The sequence below is a fragment of the Aythya marila genome (assembly GCF_965140915.1).
Source record: "Aythya marila genome assembly, chromosome: 15".
NCBI classification, from domain to species: Eukaryota; Metazoa; Chordata; class Aves; order Anseriformes; family Anatidae; genus Aythya; species Aythya marila.
The window spans coordinates 2,084,850-2,100,747 of NC_139056.1; the positions used below are offsets into that span (position 1 = coordinate 2,084,850).

Sequence of the window (15,898 nt, forward strand, 5' to 3'; positions counted from 1 at the left end):
ATATTGCACATCTGTTTCACTGTGTTATCTTATATACTTAAGTACATTACTAGTGTTCCCAACTCTTTAAAAGAAACCGGTCAATCTAAAAGAAACCAAATGGTGAAACACTACTTGAAAGTTGAAGCTCAATATTTAAAAGGTGCATAAAAGTGACTAATAATGTACACGTATGTTATAATACACTGTGAGGCACAAATCTGTTAACAAGGTTCTGTCAAACCAATACATTTTTCCTGAGAACTGAAGGGATGAATATTTTGACTTGATCAAGTAAAGTGGTAAAGTATTATGATTTACCATTTTTGTCCCTTACATTCTGTAGCTAGAGGGTGGGGAAAAAAAAGTTTTATTGGTTAAAAAAAAAAAAAAAACAGCAATAACTTATAAGTCATAAGTACTCTAACTAGTAGTTTTGAGGTCTACAGTGCTGCAAGAGAGTATCAGCAGATAGTGAACTTTGGAACAGATTTAAAATTAGAAAACTAGAAGTCTGAGGCTTTAAAAACCACAACAAAAAAAAATCTCTACACAAACTCCTACATGTACAACTTTGCTAATACTAAATCTGTGCATATCCTCCAAATCTCAGTGTTAGAGGAGCTATGATGCCAACATTATTGGCCGTTGTATTTTCAGTGCCCCTCTTAGACGGATGAGTTGAGAAAATGTTGCATCTTCTTCCTTCCTTCCACAAGTTCAAAGTCAGCAGACAAAATACTTTACTATTTCTGTAATAGAAATATGTTAACAAATCTTTGCAACTGCTGTATTTAATGAGTACCAAAGGTACAGATCTTGCCAAGGCAAAGTTCTTATTATAGTAAGAACAAGGAACTGGTTTTTTGTTTTGTTAGCTGTCCTGCTGTTCTCTCTGGTGGTTCCAGGGGCACACATGCAGTTCCATGCTATAAAGCAGACCTGTCAGGTACTGCTGTATGTATTTCTTTTCAAAAATCACGTGCACCTTACAATACGTAAAACGTTTTTACTCCTTTACTGGTCAGGGTTGCATTTGTTTCTAGTTATAGGCAGGTGCTTTTATCTCAGGAGGTTATCCTACAAGTAAAAATAATATGTATATATATAATTTTATAATATAAACATTTGTTTGGGCTTTGTCTTTTTTGTGTGTGTTCCTTTACAAAAATACTGTATTATTAAAATTAGTAAGCATGCTTAGTATTCTCCAATCTTTCTGGAAGCTGCATGAGTAGAAAATTAATCTGAAATTTACAAAATTTCAGTGGTATAATAATACTGAATGATAAAATACTTTAAGATAACTTGAGTGAGAATCCTAAGGTAAAGTATTGGTAAAATAAGCATTTTCATCCATAATAATGAGGTGGCTGTGAACCTTACCTAAGATTGCATTTAATTAAAAAAAAAAAAAAAAAAGTATACACGCACACTTCTTTCAGTTGAAAGAAGATAACTTTTATCTTGTCTGATTACGTTTACTATTGTGACTTTTGTTTTTGTCTCTTGTTCATTCTGTGTGATAAACAATTTTTGTTTTTTTGTTGCAGGAAGTTAAACCCAATTTAACAGAAAGGATTCAAGACTATGATGTATCTCTTGATAAAGCCCTTGATGAACTCATGGATGGTGACATCATAGTGTTTCAGAAGTATGTATTTTAAGGGGCAGGCTTATGATTGCAATTAAATCACCTGGTTCACTTTGAAAACAGAACTTCCTTTAATTTAGTGCTCTAACAGGAGAAAAGTATAGTTTTCCAGCAGTAGACATTCTCAGCAGTTCTCACTTGTTCATTCAAAGGGGAAATTAAAAAAATATCAATAGCTGTTTAATTATAACTTTACATAATTTAAGGAAATTCATCCTAGTTTAGAAAACTAATGCTCATAAATACTGAAATACGTCTCACTATTACCAAAGAGTGTGGTTCAGCATTACTTCTGCGTTCTGCAGCTTTTTACTTGGAGCCACTGTAACCCAAACAGTGAAGAGCCTACCAGAATTTCAGACCTTGGGTTCTGTACCACCAGTGCTGTACAAGGCTCTTGACTTGGAGCTCCTTTCAACTTAGAACTGAACTCCTCTCCATTTTTCCTTTTATTCATGCTCACTTTAAGTTCCATATTGGTCTGCGGTGATGAGATGCTCCCAGTTTGCCTGAGTGTATGCAACTCTTGGGTGTACTGGTGCTTCGACTGGAGTTTTCTCTAAGGCAACAGGAGAACTCCTGCTTCTTTATACATTAAAGGGATCTTTCCTAAGCTTGTCAGGGCTATAAATCAGCATTTCAATGCTCTCACTCCTGATGGTCACACCCAACTGTGTTGCTCTGTTTCTCTCCATGGGCTGACAGTGGGTGGAAGCCAGCTAGTCTATCTTCAGCACTCTTACCCCAGATTATGTGAGATGAATGTATTTCTCATGTCATGCCTTGGAACTCGCATTCCCTGTTGACCCAGTTGGTGTTATGCACCTTTGGCTGGCTGCTGACTTTTGGGTAAGTGCACAGCTTGTACCCTGGTGCTATTTCTCTGCTGAGAAGATAGGGGTACCGGTCAGTAGTGACCCAAACCAGCATCTGTGCAGGTTGTTTTGCTTCTGTGGTTCAAGGAGTGCTGTTGTACATCTGGCCTCTGTGCAAAGCAATTGATACAGGGGTATACAGAAAGTTTTGGCAGCATTAATAAAGACACACTCTAATGTGCCAGGGTGGAGAGGGAGGGAAGAGCGTTGTTAGAATGCTGCTGTGAAATGAGTGGAAGTGTCTATTGCCAGATTGCCAAATGAGAGAGCACGGTGTGCAAGTGCATTGACTCGTGCACCGCACAGAAATACTCAAGGGTGTGAGTCACTACTGACTGTATTAATTATACTGTGTACAAGTGGTGGCTCCTTAAAAAGGTTTCTTAACTTTATTTCTGTATTTCTCAACTGTCACTGATTTACTGTAGAACCTGTTTAAGAGCCCTAGCTACGTGTATCTATAACAATGTAATGTGTAATGGTGTTATCATTTGTCTGCTCTTGTAGGGACGATCCAGAAAATGATAACAGCGAACTACCAACAGCTAAGGAATACTTCAGAGACCTCTATCATCGAGTGGATGTCATTTTCTGTGATAAAACCATCCCCAATGACCCTGGCTTTGTAGTTACTTTATCCAATAGAATGAACTACTTTCAGGCACGTACCCTATTTGTTTCTTTGCATTTATTTCCTTGTGCTGGAAGTGACTTCTGCATTAGTTCAAAAGCATGTTATAAATATTTTTAGGGAAGAGTAGATACATTCTTGTACACTTCTTGCATTATGGTAAGAAAAAAAATATAAGAAAACCACTAATGCTTCTGAGAAGAAAATACTTAAAAAAAATAATAAAAAATAAATATTATTTTATTAATTGGAGTTCATGCTGTGGCATGAAAATATTGATGGGAACAACATGGTGATATAACACAGCAAGCAAATTTCCTTTGAGTGAATTAAAGAACAGTGAAAATCTTCAAAGAACAAAGAATACAGGTTTCCTAAAAAATATTATAATGAAAAACAAGAGGAGTACAGCTATTGTTGTGGCCCTTTGGTGACAGTGATTTATTGTAATTAGAGACATGTTCCCCTCCCATTCCCTTTCTTTCTTACTCTGGGTCACTTGTTCAGAAGCTAGCAATAGTAGTTTCTTCTTTTCTTGGAGTAGACATAGTGGGTCTCTCCCATTATTTCTCTAGCATGACATTTTTGAAGTAGAATAATGAATGATTGGGGTTGGACCAAATGACCTCTAGAAAATGACCTTCCAACCTTAAAAATGACCTTCCAACCTTAAGCATTCTGTGGTTGTATGACTGTAGAGCAGTGCCACAACTGTCTGAAAAAACACAGAACTTAAACAAATTTTTGTTTGCAGGTTGCAAAGACAGTTGCACAAAGACTTAATACGGATCCAATGTTATTACAGTTTTTCAAGTCTCAAGGGTAAGACAAATTTTCTAGTTTGGTGTTCTGCGTCTAAAGTATTATTTAAAATACTTAGCCCCAAAATAAGTAGGTTTCAGTTAATTTGTAGCTTTTCCATGTTGTAAACTAATTTTTTATCGTTATAATGTTAACATTCCGGCACACACAGCAAGTTTCATAGACAATTCACTAACTATTACAGTGGTTGGCTCTAGAGACCCCATGAATTGTTCATTTTATAAGAATTGTAGTAAGTACAATTAAAAAAAAAAAAAAAAAGCATTTTAAAGAATTGTTGTTTAATTAAAATTTCTGAAATTATTAATTGTTTCAGAGCCTTTATGGTATGGGTCAAGTTTATTAAACTAATGGAAGTGCTATTTCAGAATATGCAGATGTCTAGAATGGAGGACGCCAGAAATAAGTGCATACGTGAAAGCAGGATTTTTGCTGCTGTTAAAGCTTTAAATGCAGGAGCTACTTGTTTCTGACTTTTATTTTTACTATTTATTTCCTGGAAGTCTGCAAATAAGGAAAGATAACTTCATCCTGTCCAGACCCTGTACAATGACAGTGATCCCACAGAGCTGCTAAAAGGGTTGTTTCTGTTTGAAGTGGTGGTTTTGGGCACAGTTGTGTAAAACTGGATTTGAATCTATAGAAAACTGCAACTGCAGCAGAAAACAGCATACTAGTAGCTATAGGTATATTCTGCAGGAATAACGTGCACACAGATTGTATAAACTTTTTGTATGTATGTAAATGTAGAGTGCTCTTGAATCGTTAACCTTCAGGTCTCTCCCTTCCTCATCAAGGAGCCTGTATCAGTATGGATAGCTCTGTAGTTTACTGGGCTTCGGTCACTCTGGAATTTTGCTGTGTCATATGGCCCCACAAATTAACCTTTCACAATCTAAGTCAGGTGACTTCAGTGCTGCTATACTAGTAGTTTCAGAGGAATGTAGGTCTGCCACTCTGCAGGATTAAAGGTGAACTCTTAAACATCCAAGTGAGTTAACATGTACAGCAATAGTATTTCTGTTGCCCTGTGCTTGCCTATTTCTAAAAATCAGTAAAGCATTGGATATAATGCTGCTTAGCCTGTACTAGCAATTACGTGAAACTAGTAGCCAGGAATAAAAATGTTCTTGGTACTTTGATTTACTGAGTAGCAATGGATTGTAAAGAGATGTTTGTTTTTCTTTTTTTCTTCTGTAGTTATAGGGATGGCCCTGGCAATCCTCTTAGGCATAATTATGAAGGTACTTTAAGAGATCTTCTGCAGTTCTTCAAGCCTAGGCAACCTAAAAAACTTTACTATCAACAGGTAAGAGTTTTTTGTTTTTGTTAGTGTGAATAATAATAAAAAATTGCCCTGTACAAAGTATGCCTAAAGTGTTTCTCTTTTCTTCTTTAAGCTCAAAATGAAAATAACTGACTTTGAAAACAGAAGAAGTTTTAAATGCATATGGCTAAATAGCCAGTTTAGGGAAGAGGTGAGTGAGGTTGGCTGTTGTTTGTTATAATTTCTTTGTAGAAGAATGTTCGTACATTCTGCTGCCTCTGAAGAACACCAAGTTAGAACAGAGATGCACCTTATAGAAAACAATGCCAGTTCTTAACAAAAAAATAAATAAAATTGAAGCAGTTGTTCACTTCAGTAACTTTTATGTTTTAAATATGGATTTTTGATGAAAAATCCAGTGTTTTCTGTGCTTTAATATGGTTGTTTACACTTTCAGGTTTTCTAATCACTTTTCTGTTCTAAATACCACCTAGGAAATAACAGTATATCCAGATAAGCATGGGTGTGTGCGGGACCTGTTAGAAGAATGTAAAAAAGTTGTAGAACTCTCTGAAAAAGGTTCAGGGAAATTAAGGTAAAGCTGGAAGATTTTGTATTTCCTCTATGTGATTGTATGTAGAAAAGTATCCATAGAACTTAAAATACTGTGAAAACTATTATTATGTAATGAAGTCTAATATTGTGTTAACAAATTAAAAGATTCAGGAGTCCCATTTAAGAGAATTATTATTAAATACAAATAGGAATCTTACATAGCTATGTAAGTTCATGAAATAAAAAATAAATTCTTGAGATGCTTAAGATTCATCAATCTCAACTATTAATTCACAATTTAATAATTGTTTCCAATTCATGCTGTTCACTTTTCAGGAGAGAAAAGTGAGATCATTTAAAGAGAGTTTAAAAATTAGTAAAACCCTTGCACTGCTAAAATTGAAAATTCAATCCTAGTATCTGTTTACGTTCTGACTATACTAATTCTTCTTAAGGTTTGAGAAACTAATGTTGCATTGTTTTTTGTCTTTTCCTCACCACCCTTCATCCCTCCCCTTTTAATGTTTTTTTTCTGTTCATGTGTTTTTAAGGCTGCTAGAAATTGTAAGTTACAAAATAATTGGTGTCCATCAGGAAGACGAGCTGTTAGAGTGTTTGTCACCTGCAACAAGTCGAACGTTTCGAATAGAGGTAAATACTACTTTCTTTAAGAAACTTTAAAACTTTGAAAGAAGAAATTATCTCAAGTGGTTATTGTCTTTTCCTAGATTCTGTTTTTCAAATACTGTGATAACTTGCAGCAAGCAAGAATACATGATTATACATATATATTTTAAAAATGATCCTTCTAAAATCTCTGTTCCATCTCCTACCCTGTAATGGTTCCATTCTTTCAATCTTTACATCTGTTTATATAACAAAACATGAACAATTGGCAAGGGCCTGTCTTGAGAACATTTGCCTTCTTAGCAATAATTAATTCCAAGATTTGTATGGGGACTCATCATGCAAATTTTCATGCTTGGAACCCACATTGATATGCAGAATCGTATCCTAGAAGACTGCTTCCTTTTCTTTTTAAGTTAGAGCTTCTGAAGTCAAATCTTGTTACTTAGTGTGATTTTTCTAAACATTTCATCTTGCAAATCTGTTAACTTGCCTCAAAGATAAAAAAAAAAAAAAAAAAAAAAAAAAAAAAAAGAATAGTAAGCTTCCAATGTAAAGCTGTCATGAAAAGATGACAAGAGAAGGTCTGTAATATTTTTATAACTACAGATGATGGAAGATTTCATGTCAAAAAAGCCATCCAGGAAAGCCAAGAGAGTATTTTACTGAATAGGGGAAGCTCGAGTGTTGTTGTGACAGAGATGAATGGGGGTGGGGAGATGACACTGTCAAAAAAAGGTCTGTCTTTAATTGTTTTTAAATAGACTTGTTTTGCATCAGTAACAATACATTAATTGTGCATTTAGTTACTTAATATGTTGGGTTTTTTAGTGGAATCTTTAGCTGATTGCAGTCTTAATTTTATGTCTGTATCTAGGAAATTCCTCTGGACCAGGTAGATATAGATAAAGAAAATGAGATGCTAATCACAGTGGCACATTTCCACAAAGAGGTTTTTGGGACATTTGGAATTCCATTCTTGCTGAGGATACACCAGGTACATATGCCTCCCTTTTCTCCTTATGCGATAATCTTTCTGATGTTTCTTAAAATACTGTAAAAGAAATAGAGTTCGTAAAAATTGTTCCTGTTTAAAAAAAAGGGGAAAAAAAAAAAGTTCTGCCTCATACATGCATTTTTGTGGTTAAATCCCTTACTGTCTTGATTCTCCTTTGATTGTCCTCAGATTGTTCAGTGTTTCAGTGAGCCTTTTTAGGTCGTGAACATCAAGCTGGTGATTGACATGCTGTATATGTAATATTAAAATAAAAGTAGAATCTGATTTCTAATACTGTGTTAGCAATTCCGATGTAAACTTAGTGGCAGAAGTGGTGAAGCCAATGTTGTTCGGCTTCTTATTGAGACAAATGATTATGACAAATTAGTGAGGTTGCTTTCTTGAACATTTTCTAAGATGACTGCGTTTTATAATTTATTTCATAACTTTAATAATTTGGTATGCTTTATCTTCCAGAGCTGGAAGTTAATATAAGAATGAAAGCTAATTTTGAAAGTTTAATTTATATTAAATTTTTATGTGTTGCTACTCTAACCAAGTGTCACACTATTTCTTTCAATAGGAAAGTGTTTTTGTGAAGGCAGTTAGCACTTGTGCTTTTAAATAATTTTTCTGGTTTTTGTTTGCTAGTTTATATGAAAATTACATAGTTTCATAAAAGTTTTGGAGTGAGAAATGAATCTCTGAATCTTTGTGTCATTTTACCATATTTCCATATTTTTGACCAATGTAGAGTAAAATCTTTGTGTTAATTTTTGGTGGAGACTGCATTTCCCTAAGATAGCTCTATTGATCTTTAAGTTAACACTGTCTGGTATTATATTTCAAGCAGCTTATATACACAACATGCAGAAAAATACTATAAAATTTACCAGTTGAGGGGAAGCATCACAGCTGTAGAGGTTTGAAGAAGCAATATGCTTAGGAAAGATCACTTAAAAATAATAATATGTACATTCTTTAAATCCCTATTTTGCTGCTAATTTTCTAACTTTGTTTCTTAACTTTAACCTGACTTGTATATATTGAGCAAGTCAATTTATGGGATAGATTGCATGAAGATGAATTGATAAGACTCGCAGATGCCGAGTTTATAGAAAGTTGTACATTGTATGTACTCTATTGTAGTAGTGTTGACACTTCAGTAATTTTGGTAATAACTGAGAGATTAAGATATGCAATGTATTCTGATGTAGCTTGAAGTAGGACATGTTTACAGTACCCCTTTTGTTTTTTGATGTTAAAAATCTTGTAATCATTAGGGTGAACACTTCAGAGAAGTTATGAAGCGGATTCAGACAATGCTGGACATACAAGAAAAAGAATTTGAAAAGGTAATTGCAAGTTGGAAGAAGTTTTATTGCTGAAGGCAGACTCTTAAGTTTATTTCAAGAAGTTGGAAAACTGTAAATTAGGGATAAGTGTAGATGTTGATCAGTAGAACAGTTGCTTGCCCTAATGACCTTTCTGAGAATAATTAGGCAGAACATGTAGGACTAGTACTGTGTAAAAGCAAAATAGCTGAACAACCTATAAAAAGTTTGGATAGTACAGAAGCTCAAGAGGCCATGCACTTTAGTTTTCTGCTCAGAGTAGAACTAGCTTAAAGTTAAGTCAGGTTGCTCAGGATTTTACCTAGTTGCAATTTAAATATTCCCAAGAGTGGGAATTCTGCCATGTTCTGAGCAGTTATTTTAGAGCTATATCACTGTCATTGTGAAGGTCTTTTTCTTACTTGAGATCAGAATTATCAGAATTTGTCATTTTTGCAGCTTGTGATAGTAGCCTCTTGTCCTTTTGCTGTGCACCTCTTGGAAAAGTCTGCCTCAGTCTTCACTGTATCACCCTTCAGTTGGTGGAAGACTGGATGTTCCTGTTAGCCTTTAGTTCTCTGAGTTAAATAAACGTTTCCCTTAGCTGCTTCTATGCCTCGTGCTACAGCCCGCTAACTGTCTTACTGGCCTTTGCTGGAACCGCTGCAGTTTGTTTCCAACTCACTTTCATTAGAGGGCCTGAACCTGGACACAATATTCCAGATGCAGTCTCAAGATTTCCTGACTGTTCATTTTATCCTGCTGTCTACGTAGCTGATGAAGATCTTAAACAGGATTGACTTTGGTATCAGCCCCTGAAGAATACCACTCATAACCAGCTGTGTTTTATACTGTGAAGTTAGACTTAGAGGCTTTATTTCAGTACAGTATCTTAACATTTTTCTTCCTTTTCATAGTTTAAATTTGCAATTGTAATGATGGGCCGACACCAGTATCTCAATGAAGATGAGTATGAAGTGAACTTGAAAGATTTTGAGCCCCAACCTGGTGAGTTGTTCTCAGTCTGACTATTATTCTGACCTGCTGAAGTCAGGTTTGCCAGTTATAAGGCAGTTATCCTTAACTCAGAATGCAGAAACAGATCGGTTGTTCTTTGTATGTCAAGTACACTGTATATAGTAACTAAGCAAGTGTTTGCCTATACTTGTATTCACACTTAACTGTTTGTCTTGAGAATATATACATGTATTCTGTAGACATATAAATTACTGCATAGTGTTTGCTTGTGAGCTAAAAGTTCGCGTTTGAACAACCAGCGTTTGAGCAACCAAATGGGTCAAATATCCATACAGCATACTTTACAGAAGAGAGTTCTGTTACTTGCACTGTATCTGTATTGCCCATCTTCTCCTTTGTATATTTGATTCTCACATTGTTATTGGAGTAGGTGCTCATGTTACTCCTAAAACATAAGAAGGTGCATCCTCATAAGCTCCTTAAGTGTGCCACAAAGAGGTATTTGAGTTCTCATATTCATTGAAGACATTTCTTGTTCTTTCCTGATACCTTTAACGAATCTGTAGAATTTAACAAGAATATTACATATGTGACTAGGATGCTCTTTAGATTCTTTAGACAAGATTCACCAAACTACAAATTCGGCTCTGTTCTGAATTTGTCAGTGGAGGTGGTCTACCATCTTATTTACTCAACTGATATTTAAAGCGTTATTCTCTGAGGAATATACACATGCAAGAAACCAGGTTATTCATTGAGGAGTCTCATCACAGTCATCTTTGGGGAGTTTTAGTTGGAAATGACATCCTTGAAATTGCAGTTAGGGCTGTATTGAAAGTCATGAGTTGTCTTCCCCCCCAAATTTGCCCAGATGTTTTTCAAGCTCTGGACTTATATAACAGTTGTAAAGATTTCCTGTGACTGTCCATTTATTTGAAAATCCATATAGAATTAGGCCTGTAGTGTTAATGAGTACTTTATAGGGACCTAGCAAGAAGTCATCTCATTGGTATGTCATACAGCCAGGTTTAAGGCTAACGTCTGTGAATATGAGGGGACTTGCCAAAACTTTGGATGTCTCCATGTGAACAGGCCATCAGTGAGCAGAGGGAAGTGTGGTTGATGTCACTGGGGGGACCTGGTTTTCTGCACGCATTGTGGGGGGTCTCTGGATGACTAACTCAGAAGTAGACATTTGTCAGTGGGCAAATAAGCCCTTTCTTGTGTGTTCAGATCAGGCAGAGTCCTGATTTTGTTCTAAGTCATCTTTCTGAGTGCAGGGAAAGGGAAGGCAATAGTCCAAAACAAGTTATTGGACTTTCTGAGCAAAGCTAGAGCCAGTATTGCTGAGGCAATGTGAAAGACTAGGTAACTAGGTCAAAAGTACAAAACATGGAAGAAATTGGAAAGGGGAGAACTTAGTGTTTGAAGCAGCTGCAGGGAATCTGAGACTAATGGGCTTCCATTTGAGACTTGCCCTTTTGGTATTATAAACTTTGATAGAATTAACTCCCCACAAGATTCTCCTGTTGGGTGATATGATGTCCTAATGACTTCTTATCTAAATAGTATTTCAAGGTGTAAGGCTCACAAGTTTCTACAAATACCAGATTTTAACATGTGCTGAACTTACTGAACTGAAGGTTTGGCTTTCACTAATTTTATCAACATAGTTGGTGTCAATCAATGCTGTCCCTCTCCATTTGTAAAGATGCACTCTAATGACAATTGTGCTAACAGCGTATGATTTCACTTCTTTCTTTAAAAGACATTAAGGTGATCTCAGCCAGATTGGCAGTACTTTTACATTGGACATTGACCATTACGTCTAAAAGGAAAATTATTTTGATTTGAAGAAAATACAACCAAAAATGCAGATGCAGGCAACCAGAAAGGTCAAGTGTTTTATGCTTTAGTGATTGCAGACGATGTCCTGAAATATAGGAGTGTGCTCTCTTGCTGGGGGGCTATTTAGTTTGTGCCATTATCATTTCACTTCAAAGAACATTTGATGCTCTCCATTGAAGACATTTTAAAAGGGAGTATTTTCCATTTGCAAGAAGTACATGGAATGTCTTTTTTCATGAAAATTAGCAGTAGGTAAAAACAATATTGGGTTGAACACGTGAAAAATTTTGTATGGTTTCTGCATAGTCCAAATATGACTAATTTTTTTCTCAGAAAATGAGTACAAGGTCGGTTACATGATTTCTTAATAAACTCATAATTTGCGTTTTACATGTTTTTAAGAATGTTCCTACTTAAACCAGGTGATAAGAATAGCTTAATACAGCAGCAATCACTTATACTGTGGCAAATACTATAGGTTATCATATTTAGATTATGATTTCCTCTTTCAAGCACCGCCTGGCACTTCTGTGAAAGGTGGTATTCCAGTTGACTTCAATTGGCATGCTTCTAGCTATAAATCGCAAAAGCAAGGGTTGTTTTTTGTTGTTTTTTAACTTTAGCATATACTTCACTGCTATAAACTCCTGTAAGTGACTGAAGAGGAGGAAAACAAGCTACCTGATGCAGAAAACAGTTGTAGAAATATTACTGGGAGGAAAGTTGTGGTCAGGAAAGCAGCTGTTATGGCTGGGGATTATAAGAGTGTTCTGCAGCCCTCTTCCATGCTGTATGATTCCTAGCAAACTGAACAGGGGCATGCATGAGTAGTTTGTGTAAAGGAGTCTTTTCAACTTACTCTTAAAAACTTCATTTTTTTTCTCTTTTCTTTTCTAGGCAACATGTCTCATCCAAGGCCATGGCTAGGGCTTGACCATTTCAATAAAGCCCCAAAGAGAAGTCGCTACACTTACCTTGAAAAAGCTATTAAAATCCATAACTGACTTACTTAACCAGATTGTCAAGGCAAGGGACAAAAATAAGTGTGTGTGTGCACCTTTTTAACAACTGTAGAACTTTGGTACACGTGCACTATATCTGAAGTCTTCAGCAAGAGGATTTGCTGCTGATGTTAATTTTATTTTGTTGAGGCTGTTCAGTTTGGCTTCTCTGTATCTATTGACTGCCCTTTTTGAGCAAAATGAAGGTGTTTTTATAAAGCTTGGATGCCAATGAGAGTTATTTTATGGTAAACGTAATGCAAGGCAATTGTCAGCATAATGAGGGAAGAGTTTAGTAGAACAGTTGACATTGGCAAAATATTTGTCTGTAGTACGTTTATAGATGGCATAAGCTGGCTGGCTGCCCTTCCTGGTATGGTATTCACCATCACTGCAGCTAGTAAGTCTTATGTTTAGACTCACATCAGATTTATTTCCTTCAGTTATACTTTAAATGACATTTTTGTGCATTTGTAAATGCAAAAAACTCACATCATCAATAAATAGCAATCTCTACTTCATTGTGTACATTGTTGGCACTTATTCGGGATTTTTGTCTCCTCCAGCTGCATAGAATCTTTTTTAATGAACTAGTTTTCATTTAATTTAGTCACTACTTTGCATCCTGTTTTGCCAAGTGGATGCCCTGACTCCTAAAATGAGATATTTGGGTCTTTTTATTAAATTATCAACCATTGTTGAATACAGTTGCAATTTATTATGCCATCTTCTGGGAAACAGAATGACACTCAAAGTTGGCAAAAGCAAGTGAAAGGATTATAAATATCATTAATTTAGTTAACATGGGAAGAGATGGGGAAAACACAAGAAATAGCCTTTTAGCACAGAGGGGCATGCTCACTAGTATTTAGTAAGCTGTTGACTTTGTATAAAAAAGGAAGAAAAAAAAAAAAGAAAAAAAGAAAAACTGAAATTGTATATTTAATGAATGAACATGTACAATTTAACACTTGGAGGTTAATTTTGTTGGGTGAGTCTGCAAGTGAATTTCACTGATGTTGATATTCATTGTGTGTAGTTTTATTTCAGTCCCCAGACTGCTTCCTTTTATTTTGGAGCTAATGCCAGCCGCGTGTCTAGTTTTGAGTGCAGTAAAGATAGAATCAGCAATCCACACTTAATTTTACATTTTTTTCCAGTATTTTATTTTGTTTCTGTAGCCGCAGTGTACAACAACTCTTCCTGTATATTGCCTTTTTTTGCTGGAAAATGTTGTATGTTGAATAAAATTTTCTATAAAATTTTTCTTCGGTGAGTGATGACATGGAAGTTGAAGAAGATTTTCTCTTCTCCCTGGAAATAGTGTTCTGGGAAAGTACTTTTATTTGTGGGGTTTTGCTAAAGGTGTGTTTTCTTGTTTTCAGTGTTGACAATTGTATAACCCTCATATTGGTTGTTTTGGAGTTTGGGGGGAAATTTGTGGGGTTTTGTGTTCAGTTGTTTTAGGTTTTGGATTTTTTTTTTTCTTTTTTTGTTTTGTTCTGTTTTTGGGTGTCTTGTTTTTTTTTTTTTTTTTTTTTACCTCCTAACTAGTTTCATTTGAGCTTAACAAATAGAAGGGTTTTCCTGGAAGGAACCATGTACAAATACTATGAATGGAAAAATTATTTTGCTAGTTTGTTTGTAAAGCTTGTAGTAGAGTCTTTGTGGTAGACTTGACTCTGCCTGCCTGTACAAAATTTTGTCGTCCAGATTCTCAAGTCTAATATTATAAATGGTGTGAAATTAAAATCTGGAGTCTCTAAAGGTAAGCTCCCTTAATAGAGTGATAGGTTTCCTCTGTAGTGTGCTCCCTGTATTCATAACCAAAACAAAGTTCTTAGAAGCTTCCTTTTCTCAGACCTACCAATAAACATTTAGTAGGGGTTGTATACATGTGATGGCCTTTATACTTTCTTTTCTGAGATGTGGGTGCTGGTGATAACTGAAAACACCAGCAAGTATTTTTAAATTGAATTTTAAGATATTTTGTTCATTTAGCTTTAAAAATGTGTTAATCTCCAATATTAGGTGTGTTTAAATTTCTTTTTAATTTATATGCCGTGGTGCTTTTAACTGTCTCCAATTCCCAGTCAAAGCAAACTAGTTTACATTGCTTTTGTCGTCTGAGTACATAGATTACAGGTAGAAGGAAGTGCTTAAATAGCATGCCTTAAATGGATCAAGGTTTCCTTTGACTTGTATTTGCATTGAACTGGTGAGAAAGGTAACGCAATCCAAGACAACTGGTACTTTCACTAGTAGTACTTGGGTTGTCTCTACAGGCTTTCAGTAAATATCAGGGTTTGTATTCAAAATACATCTGTAAAATTAGGTAACTCCAATCAGCGGTAGTACGCCCTAATTATATTTTGTGAATTCGTTGTTATGGTAGACAGATACGAAATCGAGTGTCTGAATGTCACTAACTTTTAGCACTAATTTATGGAATTCTGGCAGCTTCTAGGGAATATCTTATGAAATCGCAATACTTCCTATTTCAGAAGAAAATACTGCTAACAAAGTAAATTTTGTGTGCCTTTTGATTTTTAGATGACTAGTTCTTACATGCTTCAGTATTTGTGCAATTCCCACAACAATTTTGAAAAGACAATACATTAAGGCATTCCGTATGCACTATTTCCAGTAACTGAAGTTTTTTATGGGGAAAAAAAAATGGAGCACAAATAACTTACTACTCAAATGTAGAAACACACACAGCTATGAAGAGGAAGAATGGAGGTTTTCTCAGGTGCAGTATCTTTGTTTAGCTCATTCTAAAAATTTACAATAGTGCAGTCTTCAAAGCTACTGTGCTTTCCATTTCTAATTCAGATATTGGAATTATCTGGATAAGAGCAAATGCATTAAAATAACTTAATGATAATAAGTGTTAAGCAATAAGGATGTAGATTCATGGTACACAGGATCAGAGCACCATGATGTTAATGGCCCATCTGAATTCTTGAAAATAGCAAGAATTGTTCCTGTAGATTTACATAGTGCCTTTTATTCTAAAGGAGTCCAAAGCATTCTGTGAAATCTAAGCAAATCACACCAGTGAAATAGTTTGACTAGAGAGTGACAGCCAACAAAAACACCCTTTATACAAGAAGGCTTGCTTAGCAGCACCAGGACGAATTCATACTGCTGCAAGACACGTCAGAGGGATCAGGCCGATGTCATGCCACAGGACATGCAGTGCCCGGTGCTGTATCTACCTCAGCTGCTGCCCCTCGGAGCTGGGACCCAGCCTGCTGCTCCCCAGGGCCTCGGACCTGGAGCTTGGACCGCCCTCAGTCCTGCAGGCTCTGTGCTGGCTGCAGGCAT

At 35.7% G+C, this 15,898-nt stretch overlaps 1 protein-coding gene across 1 annotated transcript in view; it reads left to right on the forward strand.

Moving 5' to 3' along the window:
• USP7 (ubiquitin specific peptidase 7) overlaps window positions 1–13,087 on the forward strand; it is a 76,543-nt gene extending 63,456 nt beyond the window's left edge. Inside the window, exons 21-31 of the mRNA XM_082772698.1 lie at window positions 1,533–1,633; window positions 3,016–3,169; window positions 3,894–3,961; window positions 5,162–5,270; window positions 5,362–5,439; window positions 5,723–5,823; window positions 6,335–6,434; window positions 7,288–7,407; window positions 8,691–8,762; window positions 9,659–9,749; window positions 12,465–13,087. Of these exons, the coding sequence (XP_082628824.1) occupies window positions 1,533–1,633; window positions 3,016–3,169; window positions 3,894–3,961; window positions 5,162–5,270; window positions 5,362–5,439; window positions 5,723–5,823; window positions 6,335–6,434; window positions 7,288–7,407; window positions 8,691–8,762; window positions 9,659–9,749; window positions 12,465–12,571 (1,101 nt within the window). The 3' untranslated portion in view covers window positions 12,572–13,087. The remainder of the gene's footprint in view (window positions 1–1,532; window positions 1,634–3,015; window positions 3,170–3,893; window positions 3,962–5,161; window positions 5,271–5,361; window positions 5,440–5,722; window positions 5,824–6,334; window positions 6,435–7,287; window positions 7,408–8,690; window positions 8,763–9,658; window positions 9,750–12,464) is intronic.
• Window positions 13,088–15,898: the final 2,811 nt, after the last annotated feature.